The 14,021-nt window shown below is 38.2% G+C and overlaps 1 protein-coding gene across 1 annotated transcript in view; it reads right to left on the bottom strand.

Annotated features, from left to right (window-relative positions):
- The window catches only part of LOC144662566 (U2 small nuclear ribonucleoprotein auxiliary factor 35 kDa subunit-related protein 2-like), a 14,996-nt gene extending 2,888 nt beyond the window's left edge, over positions 1-12,108 (bottom strand). The window contains exons 1-14 of the mRNA XM_078523407.1: positions 11,969-12,108; positions 10,957-11,048; positions 10,392-10,425; positions 10,057-10,119; positions 9,769-9,877; positions 7,435-7,521; positions 6,055-6,096; positions 5,436-5,504; positions 4,974-5,029; positions 4,586-4,706; positions 3,558-3,650; positions 1,360-1,415; positions 1,112-1,221; positions 117-546 (exon numbers count right to left, since the gene is read on the bottom strand). Coding sequence (XP_078379533.1) covers positions 117-546; positions 1,112-1,221; positions 1,360-1,415; positions 3,558-3,650; positions 4,586-4,706; positions 4,974-5,029; positions 5,436-5,504; positions 6,055-6,096; positions 7,435-7,521; positions 9,769-9,877; positions 10,057-10,119; positions 10,392-10,425; positions 10,957-11,048; positions 11,969-12,045 — 1,439 coding nt within the window. The 5' untranslated portion in view covers positions 12,046-12,108. The remainder of the gene's footprint in view (positions 1-116; positions 547-1,111; positions 1,222-1,359; positions 1,416-3,557; positions 3,651-4,585; positions 4,707-4,973; positions 5,030-5,435; positions 5,505-6,054; positions 6,097-7,434; positions 7,522-9,768; positions 9,878-10,056; positions 10,120-10,391; positions 10,426-10,956; positions 11,049-11,968) is intronic.
- Positions 12,109-14,021: the final 1,913 nt, after the last annotated feature.

Genomic DNA, 14,021 nt, shown 5'->3' with positions numbered 1-14,021 from the left:
GAGTAACCTTAAGGTAGCTGAAGCTTCATGGTTTGTGTAATTTTAATTGTAACTACATGTATAGGAAAAGTGGAATGATGCAAGACAAAATTTTGAAAGCATATCTAAAACTCAACCTTTCAGACAAATGTTTGTCCTCTATTTCTCTTTCGTCGCCCTCGTCGCTACTGTAGCTTCTTCTCCTATTCTTCTGATCTCTGTTTTCGCGTCTTTCTGAGGTCCTACTGTGTTCTCTTTCCCTACTTCGCCTGCGATACCTGCTTCGATCATCTTCCCTTTCTCTGTTCCGGTCTCTCTCGCGTCGCTTTCTGTACCTGTCCTGTTCCCAGTCTCTCTCCCGCGATCTATCTCGGTCCAGATCTCTGCGTCTGCTCCACTGATCTCGTCTCCAGCCTCGCTCAGATCTCTCGGATCCTCGGCCACCGGTGAACGGGGTTCGGTTAGGTGACAGGTCGTCTCTGTGGTTGAACTCATTTCCTGGATTTCGGTACACGTGCAGGAAGTTGCAGTTCTTGCCTCGTGGACAGCGGTTTCGTTGAAAGAGACCTACAAACAGACAGAACATCAAGACTATATAAATGACTTTGAATAGTGGGTAGAAGTTCAATAACTTCCAAAACTCGTGTTTGTTCAGTAAATGTCTTTACCTAGAAAAATGGCTGCAGGGCTGTAAATAATTTTTTTCACTTGAAAGGCCGTATGTCCTACTAAGACACCATCTTGGTCGGAAAAAAATTGTGGTCGGACATCACCAAAAACAAAAGGCCACTTGCAAGAACTTTATCACTTATGATTTATGATCAAAAGTTGTCTGGACATCATGTCCGACCACAATTCGGATTTCGTCGGACATGAGCAAATTTTGGTCGGCCAATGTGTGATGACCGACTGTTATTTGCAGCCCTGGGCTGGCTGTACAAGGTTTTCTTCGATATAATTATCATGGTTACACACAAGCGTTTTTGTGCATGTCATTCAATTTTACTTTGCTTAAACTGATTTTCTTATTAAAATAGAGAAGTGAGATAGCACAATTTTTCGAAGGCAGGGGTAAAGGAGGAGTAGAATGAGGAAAGGTAGGGAGAGAACAAATAACTTCGTAAAAACGTACCACATATTGCTGACTTCCACTTCGTTACTGGAGAGAATTCACAGGAGAGCTGCTTTGATGCATACCATCGAGCGTTAAACAATGCAAAGGCTTTGGCGCATTCCTCTTCACTGCAAAATAATGAAATGTGACGTTATTTTGCTATAACGAAGAACAGAGAAACTAGAAATTCACAGGGACTGAAAGAAAGATTATTTTTAGAATCCCCCAACCCAGTATATAAAACAAATTTACAATGTAAAGCCCACCTGGTAAACTGCACATAGACATTTCCTCTCAAATGTGGCTCGTGGTTGCAGCAAACCTAAAAAAGGAAAACCGTTTATATTATGCACTAGACTTTCTAAAAGTCGTTCGCTTTTCGTTTCCGGTTAGCAGGTCTAATTATGTACAAACACACCTTCGAAAATAGATTTTTTCCTCATGTCAGTCCAATGACATGAGGAAAAACTGCTTGAAATCAAGAATCAAAACTGCTTCATAAAACTGCTTGAAATTTTCATATTAGTTTTATTAAGTTTTTAACATTTTTAACATTCATTTTAGTTTTTAACGTTTGGTGTGATATCTTAAGATTTTTACCGACCTAATTATATGTAGATGTAGATGTAGAATGACAGATTACACCGCAGAGCAGGAGGGCATTTTGCGTGCGCATGCGTGCAACCGCTGTACAAAGACCGTGTGATCTAAGGAATAAAAATGGCGCGGAAGATTCAAACTTTGATTTTTGTACTGTTTTTCGTCACATAATTTAATATAGACGTAAATTTCGCTAAGAAAAAGGGTTTTGTGTGCGGCAAGGATTTTATGGCCTGCTTCGGGATCGTTGTTGCAAATAATGGGAAAATATGTGGGACAGGTAGGAAAGCCTTCACCGACAAAAATCAAACAGGCCGTAAAAAGAGGAAAACATTTATCCGTGTGCTGGAGTGTGATATATTAGGATCAAAACTTCACATCAAATCAATTGCTGTAATACAGGCAGAGTGCGAGCAATATTATATTTTTTCGGGAGATTTTTTGCCTAAAGGGACGGCCACCAAAGAAAAGGGTTTTCCCTGAGGGGAAAGACATGTTTGGGTGTTCTGCACATGATAATGCAGCTCACTGATGACTCTAAAGCAAACCCAACTTGCTCTCGACTGGCAAACAGGGTTTCCTGGAACAAGTTCTGCAGTTCTTTAAAACACATTTAGGCGACACAGAAGTAAAACAGTCGTTATAACAGAATGAATATCAATCTTAAAGAAATAACGTTGAATGAAAAATTGAAAATAACATTGTTTATAGTTAAAAATTATTTCTTAAGACATTTTATGCAACAGTTATTAGAACGTTTCTGAAAAATATATATATCGCTTGTTCGTTTCATGCTATTTTTTGACTGGTGATCAAGGCTAGATTTTGATAAAGGAGCCAAAAATGTACTAATTAACATAATAAAATGTAAACAAATAGTCTACCAGCAAAGAATTACCATAACACTTTAAAATTAAGACCGATCGCAGTAATTCTTTTCTTGTTCAACAGAATAATTGTGGTATCATCGAAATGTGAAGTTATTTTGACCAATGCTCAAGTTTAAGGAAATAATCACAAGCGATAGTTTCTCTGTTAGAATAAACCAGCGAGAACGTACGTTAAAGAAAGCTAAAAATGTCCACAATTGACCATTTTTTAACGCTACCTTCGCAGCATTAGACGATAGTTTAAGTACTTCAGGTTCCATATATCATCGGTAGACGCTGGAGATCAAGGCTAGATTTTGAGATTTTCGCATCGTGAGAACGATTAAATTGCAGTTTTATGAAAAATCTGAACAAAATCATGACCACTCGCTCAAACCCGGGATACTTGATTATAACATCGTATAGTTAAAACTGCTGTTTTATAGTTTAGTACTAAGTAGCCGTAGCGCTTTGTCCGTTTAGATCTTCCGGCTATTAAAAACATGGGCAAGGTATTTAGGTTCTCGACATTCGGTCGCCATTTTGTCCACGTGCAATGTTTAATACACATAGCCAAAGTCGAACAGATAAACAGCACGCCGACACCAAACTTTGCTTGTTGTTGTCAGAAGATAAAGAAAGGACTCTTAGTATTGTATACAGCAAATAAAACTTAAAACACGTTTTATTTTGAGCTCGAAATTAGGCCATAAATTGTGGAAAATATGTAAACAATCCATAGCAGAACTTCTCTGTCGTGCGCACTAGTCCATATCGACGCATGCGCACGCAAAATGCCCTCCTGCTACACCGCAGAATTTTAAATTATAATGGCCGGAATAACTTGACTTAATTACCGAAGAGCTTACAGTGTACATTATGGATTGCATCATTTGTTCATCTGCTATGTATTTCATGAACACTTTGATACATGTACATAAACAAGACAATGTTAAAAAAATAATTGGTTGAGAGTCAATTAAGACAAACGTTACCTTGAACTGAACAACAGTACCAGCCTTCCTAAACTCCGGCAAGGTGTCTTCATAAAACTGCTTGAAATTTTCATATGCGTCCTTTTCATCATACTGGAAAAAACGTCGAAATAAAAATGTCACAAGCACGCTAATGTATGGCCAATCCTACATCATGTACAAGGGGGTACACTGTTGTTTCCATACGATCAGTACATTGCTTTAACGTTCACATTTTCTCTTTCAGGATTAATTTTCCTCAACTTTTCCAGGGCCTTTTCAGGAAACCTGTAGTGTTCCTGGCAACAAAATACACCTAAATGAAGAAATGTTGACCCGGTGAAAAGCATAAACCATGAACGATAAGACCGAATGACATTCTAGGTAGACAGCTTTGGTAAGCCTAGTAACATTCCTTTTATTGATAATCAAGATATTTTATTCTTTTGGGGCCTTACCAGACTGGTGTTTTGTCATTTTATGCGACAAAAAATTGCCTTCAAATCAAAGGAAACGTCAAAATAATGATAAATAAGGTAGAAGCACAACAAAAAGATAATACCACAAAAAAGAAAAAAAAAAAAACAAAAAAAAAAAACAAGGGTGTTTAGAAAGTTGGGAAAGATTACGATCCAAACACTTGAAAATTTCATTTTGCAGATGCGCCATTTGTATCAATGCTTATCTAAGTAAGGCAGTTTTCTTTCTTAATTACGGACGATCTTACGTAGATCCACAGCTGAATTTCAACACTTGATTGGCTGCAATATTGGGCTCTTTTCAGCTAATGTCATTATTTCACCTCTTGTCATCAATTCTACACCTGCGAGACAGTCGTCTGCGATTCGACTCGAAACATTCCATACGTCGGATGACAAAGCCTGTGTGTGTTGCTGCTGATTGGCTCTTTTCGCACGCAAGTAACAACCAATCAGAGCCAAAACACGGATCGCTGAGGCGCTACGTTATCAGTGAATCTCAAAGGTTTCTTGGCGGGAAAGAACTGAACGTGTGAAGACGACCTTCCTTTTAGTTACGTGAGAACTCACCTCGAGACTAGTGTCCTGGTCAGCTTCATCAAGCATGGACTGCGACAGTCGAATGTCATTATACATGGCTGGGATCATCAGCGTTACACTTGAGCTGGGTTTAGGATGTTGCCTTGAACACCTGCAGATATCCAGTCAAGAAATCGGGATTTACCGGTAGTTAGTTTAACCATAATTTATTTCTAGGTTTGCTAAAAATACAGGTTGCAGAAGTTTTTGACGACAATAGTTTCTACCATGCACAGAGACATAAGCACCTTTTGACAAATATTATACTTGAATCGACAATAGCTCTAGACTAATGACCACAAGAATTCTTCTAGTAATTCTACCAAGTTGTTCTTTGTTTGCCTTTCTTCTGGTTAGAATAGAAATTGACTGCACTCACCTATCTCCAAATCTACATGCTCCTGTCTTCAAGTAAAATGAACAATTCACTGTGTCCTAAAATGTGAGCAAATTAAAAAGATGTAAAATGTTGGAGGTAATGTCTAGGTATTAAAAGTCAAGCCAAGTTGTCCATACCCCCAGATCTCTTGCAGTCGGTGTTATGGGACAGAAGCATTTCTACCCCCCTCCCCCTTGATGGGATGCAAGTCCATCGCAGGGCTCCCCCCCCCCCTCCCCAAGCATTAGTTTGCTGTTACCCATTTATACACCTGGCTAGAGAGAGGCACTATGAGAGTAAAGTGTCAGTTGCCCAAGAACACAACACAATGACCCGACCAGGGCTCAAACCCGGACCACTCAATTCATAGTCCAGCACATCAACCATTAGGGCACCACGCCTCTCATACATTATTACTAGTAAAAAGAGCCATCAGAATTATTCTCCAGGCACGTTTCTCACCTGTTCTGTGCCATAAGACTTCACGTCATTTGAGCGTGGTGCAAGAGGGTTATGCCATGCTCCATTATCCTGTATTACAAGGACACAAAAAATTAAAAGCTTTTTATTTACAAGCATCTTTTTTTCCTTGACCGGTCACATGGATATTCAAACAACAACAGCAAACAAACAAACAAATAAAAATCATTAACTAAGATAGCGGCCATCAGACCGGAGCTTATCCCCCTTCCATATCATTAAGCAACAGGGAGTAATAATCTCCCCCCCCCCCCCCAGATTGGATGCTAGTCCATCGCAGGGTAAAGCCCAGCATTGATTTTGCTGGTACCCATTTATACACTTGGGCGGAGAGTGAAACTACGAGAAAAGTGCCTTGCTGAAGAAAGCACGCAGTGACTCTGGCCAGGGCTCAAACCTGGTGATCCAAAGTCCAGGGAGCTAACTTTAGGTTACCGTGCAGTCCCCACCAGGCCACACGAATCAGGCCACTACTAAGACCATGCTCCCATGCGGCCTCACTGGGGGCAAAGAGGATGAGCGTGTGAGTGAGTGCATTATAATAACAATACATCTGTAGATGCATTTTGTTTTATAAACATTTGATGTCCATGTACAGTACCTCTGAAGTTGTTGGTTTGTCCAATTCCCTGAACAAGGCATCCTAATGGAATGAAGATTCCAAACAAGTGGCTTGAGGCAAGGTTAAGAGCATTTTTTTTACATAGAGAATACATGCATGTAACTGTGAACTACACAGTACAATAAAACTGCCACAATTAATGACACACTGATCTCTACATACAAGTAATATGTTCAAGTACATTAAAGTTTTAAACTGGTTTACCCCAAGGCCATTAAGGTCATTACAGCAACATAAATATTGACAAACATACATTTTACAATGTACACCACACAAAAAATACAAGTAACAATGTACTGCAAAACTGACATTAAAAATACATAATTTGTACAATCATGTGTTTACAGATGAAAAGAGCATTTGAAATTCCACTTGGTAAATTCTGAAATTCCCACAGAATATAATAATGAGCATATGAAACACTAGACAGTATTTCTCCATCTTTATGAGTGGAACATTACTGGCGAATCAGCCAACTCTTATAAAGTAGCTGAGCAATTAGTTGAATTATTCAATAATCAACCTACATGTACACTGTCAGAGAATTTTATAATTTAACCAGTAGAGCTCTACAATTATACTTAAATTCAATAACCTTTACTACACTGTAGTTTATTATTTTATAGTTGCTATTTTTTTAAAAGATACAAAGACATCTTTGATGCAATGGACCCAAAGTCTCGCAGATGACAACTTGCACGCAAACTTGGCTGATGTTGTTCCAAGTTAGTTAAGGATTATCAGAAACTCTTCAGTTTTTATAATTATTCAAACAACATTAAAAATATATAATAATAAGGTATTTTATACTTAATATTTCAGAAAAAGCCTCAAAACAGAATGCAAGATTTTCATTAAAAGTGAATATTCAAAAATAAATGACAGAATGTTCATGGATTGAAATATCCCACCAATAATTACAGCCCATTAGCTATACAATAAATTTTTGTGGTTATAAATTTATAACATTTTCGGCATGTACATGTAAGGCATCCGGAGGAAAAAGACATCATTCCTTCCTTGCGGGCTCAATTTTTCCCTGTCCTACAAGGTACATGTCAGTACTTTGTGCATGTAATAATTATTATAAAAACTTGAAAGTAAAATAACAGCGGTAGAATCTCTTGCAATCTCCAGTGACTGTTTTTAAAAGCACTCTGGTTTTAGTACCAATTTGTTTTACCATCATAGGTGCTAGTGCTTTTTTAGAACACAACTCAGGGCTAATCAGTTATGCTGATCAGTTATTTGTAAGATAACGTTATTTAATAATAATTCATTATCCGGATGACATGAACTAAATGTGTTGGGATACTGCCATTTTCAGTGAATACTCAATTCCATCAACAGTGATATCACCTCTTTTTCTTTGATTGCCTTCTGTTTTCTTTCTTCTCTCTCTTTCTCTCTTTTCTGTTCCTCTTCCCATTCTTTCTTAATTCTTTCCTGCAACACAATACAACTTACAGTATTAAGGCTTGAGAAATTGAAATATGGAACTTGCATTTTTTTATATCCAGTGACCAATAAAGAAAAAGAAACAATAATTAAAATTAAGTTCAACCAGTGCTGTGACAAACCTGCAAATTATATACATGTATGCTTAGTTACCTCAAGGTTACATTTTTCACTGTGCTGGACAAGAACTAAATAATTGCCAATTTCAAGGGAGAAAAACCCAAATTTACAATCATGTACATGAATAAGAATTATTCAAAAATTGAAGGCGTGAGCGCAAGAAACGCACTTTGTGTTTTGGCCAGATTGAAAATTGTCACAAACAACTCCAAATTTCGCACGCAAGTTCGTTTACGTGTGCTCAACACTGCCCTGTATTTAATTTTGCTGGTCTTTCCTTCGTTTTCGAAAAATAACACATGCAAAAAGACAGGTTTTTGCTTGCGCGGTGTCTTTTGACTTTTCTTTTGCAAACGATAAACAAAGGAAACCTTTTGTTTCTCAAGACGATGAAGTCAGCTAAATTTTTAGGGTTACAGTCCTAGCCCTAACGCAAAAAGGTAACCCCAAGGCCCTAGGGTCGGGGTTAGAGTTTCAGATTAGGGTTACAGACTTAGCCCTAACACAAAAGCCTAGCCCTAATGCAAAAAAAAAAAAAAAAAAAAAAAAGTTTAACACTAACCCCAAGGGATTAGGGAGTTAAGCCGTTTCAAGTTAAGTTTAGGATCAGAGTCAGCCTCAACCTTTTATAGATTGCGCTTTTAATGCAGTAAGCTTTCACGCCAGTTTGCTTGCAGCTAGCTTTTTCTGCAGTCTGCTTGCGGTTAGCTAGTTTTTGTTGTTTCAGGCAAGACTATTTTACTCTGTTACCGTTAGCTGTAATTTGCCGAGGTGAAAGTGAAATAAAGACTGATTGTTGATTGAATACGTTTGCTCGTGTTGTCACATTATACTAGTTTTGCTTCCAGTTGAGTGCCGCCGGCTTGCTCTCACTTCTATCTCCACTCCTTACATCATCACACATCTACAAAATCCCGCGAAAACAAGATAAACTTATGAGGTTTTCGTTCGCACGAATCGATAGATTGATTGATGAATATTTAATGAGGCACAGAAAATAATTTTGCGAGCGAACACCCCCTGCCAAACCTATAAAGAATTTTTTAAAGTCTAAAACCAGGTCACTTCTCGGCAACTTTGTCGCGGCAGAACCCACGCGGACCCTGTAAAACTCGCGTTGACGAAGTTCCCGGCAAGAAACCTCTTGTTTTAGGCCTTCTATGCAGCCAGGCTCAAAACTACCTTGTTTGCAACGTTTTCTCCGAAGCGCTAAACAGCGCTGTTGTACAAAACAAAGGCAGAAACATCACTCAGTTCTTCGAGCGATGCTGTAAGCTTACGGGTATTCAGACTTAATGATGTCCTTCAACCACCTGGCAGCCGCACTTACGCTAAAACTAACCCAAGGCTTCAAATGATTTTCAGGAACAAACGGCCATTTTTTTTTTCTCTTTCCTCTCACGTGACACCTATCAGGTGACATCGCGCCACAATGACAGTGTTATCCAGTCCTTTTCTTAAAGCGAATCCTCAAAATGGTGGCTACGAACTAAAAGTATGGCTCTGACACGTTTTTCAACCTCCCCGGACAGTTAAATAACGCTAGAAGGAAAGATTTACACGCGATGTGTCGAAAAACTCATACTGCTGGCTGACTGTGGAGAACGTAAGCTTTGCAAAACGCCTTTGTTCTTTGCATACGTAATTTCTAAAAAACGAAGCTAGATTCAGCGAATTTGAATACAGATCAATGTTAAGCACACGTAAACAAACTTGCGTGCGAAATTTGGAGTTGTTTATGACAATTTTCAATTTGGCCAAAACACAAAGTGCGTTTCTTGCGCTCACGCCTTCAATTATTTAATGCAAAAGTTTTAATTTTTTTCTGAGATTGTTCTACATGTAAGAATGAAATTCATTTTGCAAGCATAATTTTAAAGAGAATACTTAAAGTGTTCATTACTATTTACAGCTGAACATTTTATCCATGTGGCAAACACTGGTTCAGTTACAGTTGTGCAGTTTCCCTGAGGTCGCCACAACATAAATTTTACAGCTACAGTGAACCATGGAACATTTAACTGAAAGTCTTGTTCATCATGACAGAGCATTTAATACATTCTAATTCTGGCCACAACTCAGAGCTTTCATTTAATACAAATGATATTCAATCACCTCTTGTTCCAGTTTTTCTCTTAATTTTCTTTCTTCATCCTCCTTCTTCTTTCGAAACCTCTCTTGAGCAATAGCTTCTCTTTCCAACCATAAGCGATGTTGAGTTTTTCTTAAATTAAGAAAGCTCATATCAGTGGTTATCCTTGCTAACCTTGTCAGTCCAAGCTTAAATCTTATTTCTCCTCTCTAATTAGAGCTATACATTTCTTGAAGTATTACTTTTGAGAATTAATTTGGTCACTGTGATACATCAACCTAAAGTTTGAAACAAACCAAAATATTTCTTACCTTTCTTCCTCCTCTTCAAGCAATATTTTCTTTTCTGTTCTTTCCCTAGCTTCTTTCTTGGCCCTTTATAAAATAAATAATTTTTAAAGGCACATTACAATTACAAGACAAATCAGACACAATTTTCAATTGAAAAGTAACCAGCTCTTGAGGAGAAAATTTGTTTTGCAAGCACTAAATTTCAAAATTGCCAGTTCAGTGATTCTTATAAAAACAGGACTCATCTTTTTAGAGAAAAAAACATACATTTACATGTCTTGCTGGAAACATGACCAGAGGCTGAGCAGTACCTTACTTTTGAGCTGTACATGTACTCCTCCTGATTTTGAACTTACCTAAATATTGGGTCATTTTCTATTCTCCATTTTTCTGAAAAGTAAAAATAAAACACAAAGTAAGTTAGATCATACTAATTTGAAGTACATGTAATTATTTCTTACTGATAATAAATGTTCCTTAAATCTTACTATCAGTAGGAATTATGTTGTCACAGTCTGTCGTAAAAATTCAGGTTGGTTTGAAATTCTTTAAACAAAACAAAGGAAGATAAAATTGACTTGTTTTAAAAGTTGTTAATTCTATGGAACAAAAACAAACAACAGAAGAATTACCTTATCACGAAATTAAAGACTCGCGAAAATTTATTTTTAATTATGTTTTTTATTGTATTTTTATGTTAATTATGTATTTTTTATCAAATCGCAAAAATTAAGTCCCGGGAAATATGCCTGTTCTTTTTTTCGCAAAATTAAGTTCCTGCAAAAATAAGTAACAAATTATAAGATATTTGTTGTAGACTACATAATACAAAATAGTCTGTAAATCATACCCCGTATAAGCATTTTTTTCCCAATCATTTTTCAATCATTTTTTTTCATATTATGACGTGTTTACATGTACCTTCAAGCTCTTTCTGTTCTCTCTGTTTAGCTGCCTCCTGTCTCTTTCGGCGTCGTCTTTCCTTTTTAAGAAGCCTTCTAAATTGCTTGTGGCTGAAATATTAATCAAACACAATGGGTAACAATATAACCTGCCACTACTGTCACACAGCTCAGTAAACAACAACAACAAAGAAGTAGCGATACTGCAGAACAAAAACACAATTCCATTTTTATTGATGTAAGTCTTACTGTATGTCATTTGATGACGTCATTTTCAACTTCTTTGAGGTTAGATTTGGCAAATTTGGTGGACTTTCACATACAATAGCACAGTAAATGCAAGTTAGAAGCTTGATTAGAATGCATAAAATCATTTATTCGTTTACAAGTCAAAGTCTTATTAGCAAAAGTTGTTTGAATGTACTATTTTCAGTGTCGTTTGCATATTTGTTTCAAAGAAGATAGAAAATGATCCCTGACATTACTGTGCATTTTGATACGAATAACTTTATAAATTGAACAGTACATGTAAACTTCGATTACCAGGTGTGCTTTTATAACCTAAATAAGCTTGTGCACGAGCTTACTTGTGACGCTTTACAACTACATGAGCTTTGAGAAAGAGAATGTGTATTTGGTGGCTCGTTTGGCTCGGCAGTGGATTATTGTAACGTGCTCTCTGCTTATATTACGGTGCGTATATTTAATTGTGGCTCGGCAGTGGATGAAAGAACGAGCAATTTTTGTATCCTGCGTTATTGCATTGTGCGTAAAGTCTTCGGTGTTTATTTAAGGTGTGTAGATTTAGTGGCTCGTTTGGCTCGGCAGTGGAAGTATTCGGTGTAAAGATTTAGTGGCTCGTTTGGCTCGGCAGTGACTACCGAGCCAAACGAGCCACCAGATTTTATCCGTCTTCAAAAGTGGCCCTGAATTCTGTAGTTATGCCAGAGAAGACAAAAACAAAGGCTTAAATTTAGAGAGTAAGGCTTGAGGATAAGTCGTAGTATTCGAAGTAGCTGTATGTACTATACCTGAGCTTTACAGGTTGTTGTTGTTGTTGAGAATCTTTCTGCGATTTTCCATCTTCTTCGTTCTCCTCTGCCGCCATGTTGTCGAGTCTTTGGTACCGCGCCTCGTTATTGTGTTGCTCGTGCCCAGTCAATCACGTTCATCTCTCACCAACAGTTCGTCTCGAGAGTTAGATCGACAAAACTCACACAAAGGGGTTATTTTTCAGCTTTTTATAGTCGTAAAGCAGTGTCTCGCAAACTCTCTTCTTAAAGCTGGAAAAAGAGGTCTAAAAACAGCTAAAGGGGGCGCGCCAAGGGCGATGGTCTCCGGCGTCGTTGTTGCGGGCGTCGTCCCGCGTGCCTTTAATCTCTCTCCATCATTCTGTCCATTCTCGCCCGTCTTGTGCAATACGAAAGAAGTCTCAGTAAGGAAGAAATGAAAGCTCTATACAGAAGCTTTCTATCTGTATTCCTATTTCTATTTCCGGCTAAGGAATAAATATATACAAGCAGCGGTAACAAACGTAACACATCAGTAATGGGCTCCTGAACGCATGGTCTACGCATGGTTTGAAAAAAGAACCTAAAATTTACTTGAGTTTCGAGCCATGCGCAGTCCATGTGTTATGTTATTTACCGCTGTCAATAATTTTATTTCTTGTCAAATTGAAATGGGCAATGAACAAGAGTGTTTCATTAAAATGATATTTCCTGCTAATTAACTTTCGATCTACTAGGTAACAATTAAACCAATAATATATTGTTATCGGCACTAATCCCATTTGGTACTCTTAGTGGAAGACTTTTAAATGAATCACTTGCAACTACTGGGATTCTCATTCCTCTCTCTTGGCTTCACACTTTTTCTTTACCCCTTGCAATTGGTGCATGATAGCACTGGGCCTTTTTGATGAAACGCAAATTTACAAAATATTTCTAGCAAATCAATCACCGTTTCTTTACGCGGTGACGTATCCTTTTTTAAACACCCCTCTGTAACAGACCCAGTGGAACCCGACCCAGTGGATTATTTTCCCCTACCCAGTGAAAATTTAGACTCCCCGGTACCCAGCGAATATTTTGATTTTACCCGCCTACTTTTTATGCTTCCCCAGTGACTGTGCGGTGTCACTTATGTCGAATAAACCTATTTTTAAAAAAACGAGCTCAAATAAGCCGACCCAGTGGAAAATTGGCCAATCCAGTGACTTTTTACAGATTCCACTGGGTCTGTTACAGAGGGGTGTTTTTTAGAACTGTATTCTGGCCGCCAGAGTGCAGAAATGGAGTACGAGGGGCCCTCGTACCCCATTACGTCGTTTGATTTGGCATCGATAACTTAAATGATCTGTATGGAAACTATTTTCAGTTAATTATTATTAACTGCGATACTGGCATGAGATATTCCTTTGTAAAATAATTTAATATAAACTAAAAAGTAATTTTGGGAGATACACGTCATACCCTTTGAAAAAGGATATTCAAACATAAAAATAATCCCCGAAAAGGATGTGTCAATACTCCAAACAGACAAATACGAGCTCAGTACTAGTATTGACTAGGCGGGTATGACTCACGAGTTTATGACGTAAGAATTGGCGTGTACGGGCCAGACAGCGAGTCTAGATCGGCGCACGTCAACTTGTTCTGACCTACACATGTACATCAGCTCACGATATTGCTGTCTAAAGGATTGCGTCAACGGGAACATATATATATTGCGCGTACCCATCTAGGCCTTCGCTACAGCGACGACGTCTAGAAAGAACGCACGCGACACAGCGAGCCCAAGTGCGGAGCGCGAGGGAGTTGGGAGCGGGGAATCGCGTTCAGTTTTCCCGCGATCCTTTTCGCGCGTTCAACGACTGAAGAAAAATAAGGACTAAAATACGAGAAAATAGAGCGCAGTGGACAGCCAGTAGTGTCTCTAGTTGGTTGTTAAGCATGAAACTCTTCGTGCTGAAATCTCACTCAGTTTAGCCTACAGAGACTGTAGCCACCCCAGAATACTCTTATATATTCCTCCCAAAATCTCAACAGTCCATTGTGTAACTCGTAAAACTGCTAACACTTT

Source organism: Oculina patagonica, chromosome 8, assembly GCF_052425735.1.
Source record: "Oculina patagonica isolate OP01 chromosome 8, crgOcupat, whole genome shotgun sequence".
Lineage (NCBI taxonomy): Eukaryota > Metazoa > Cnidaria > Anthozoa > Scleractinia > Oculinidae > Oculina > Oculina patagonica.
This window is presented reverse-complemented; position numbering and strand designations above follow the sequence as displayed.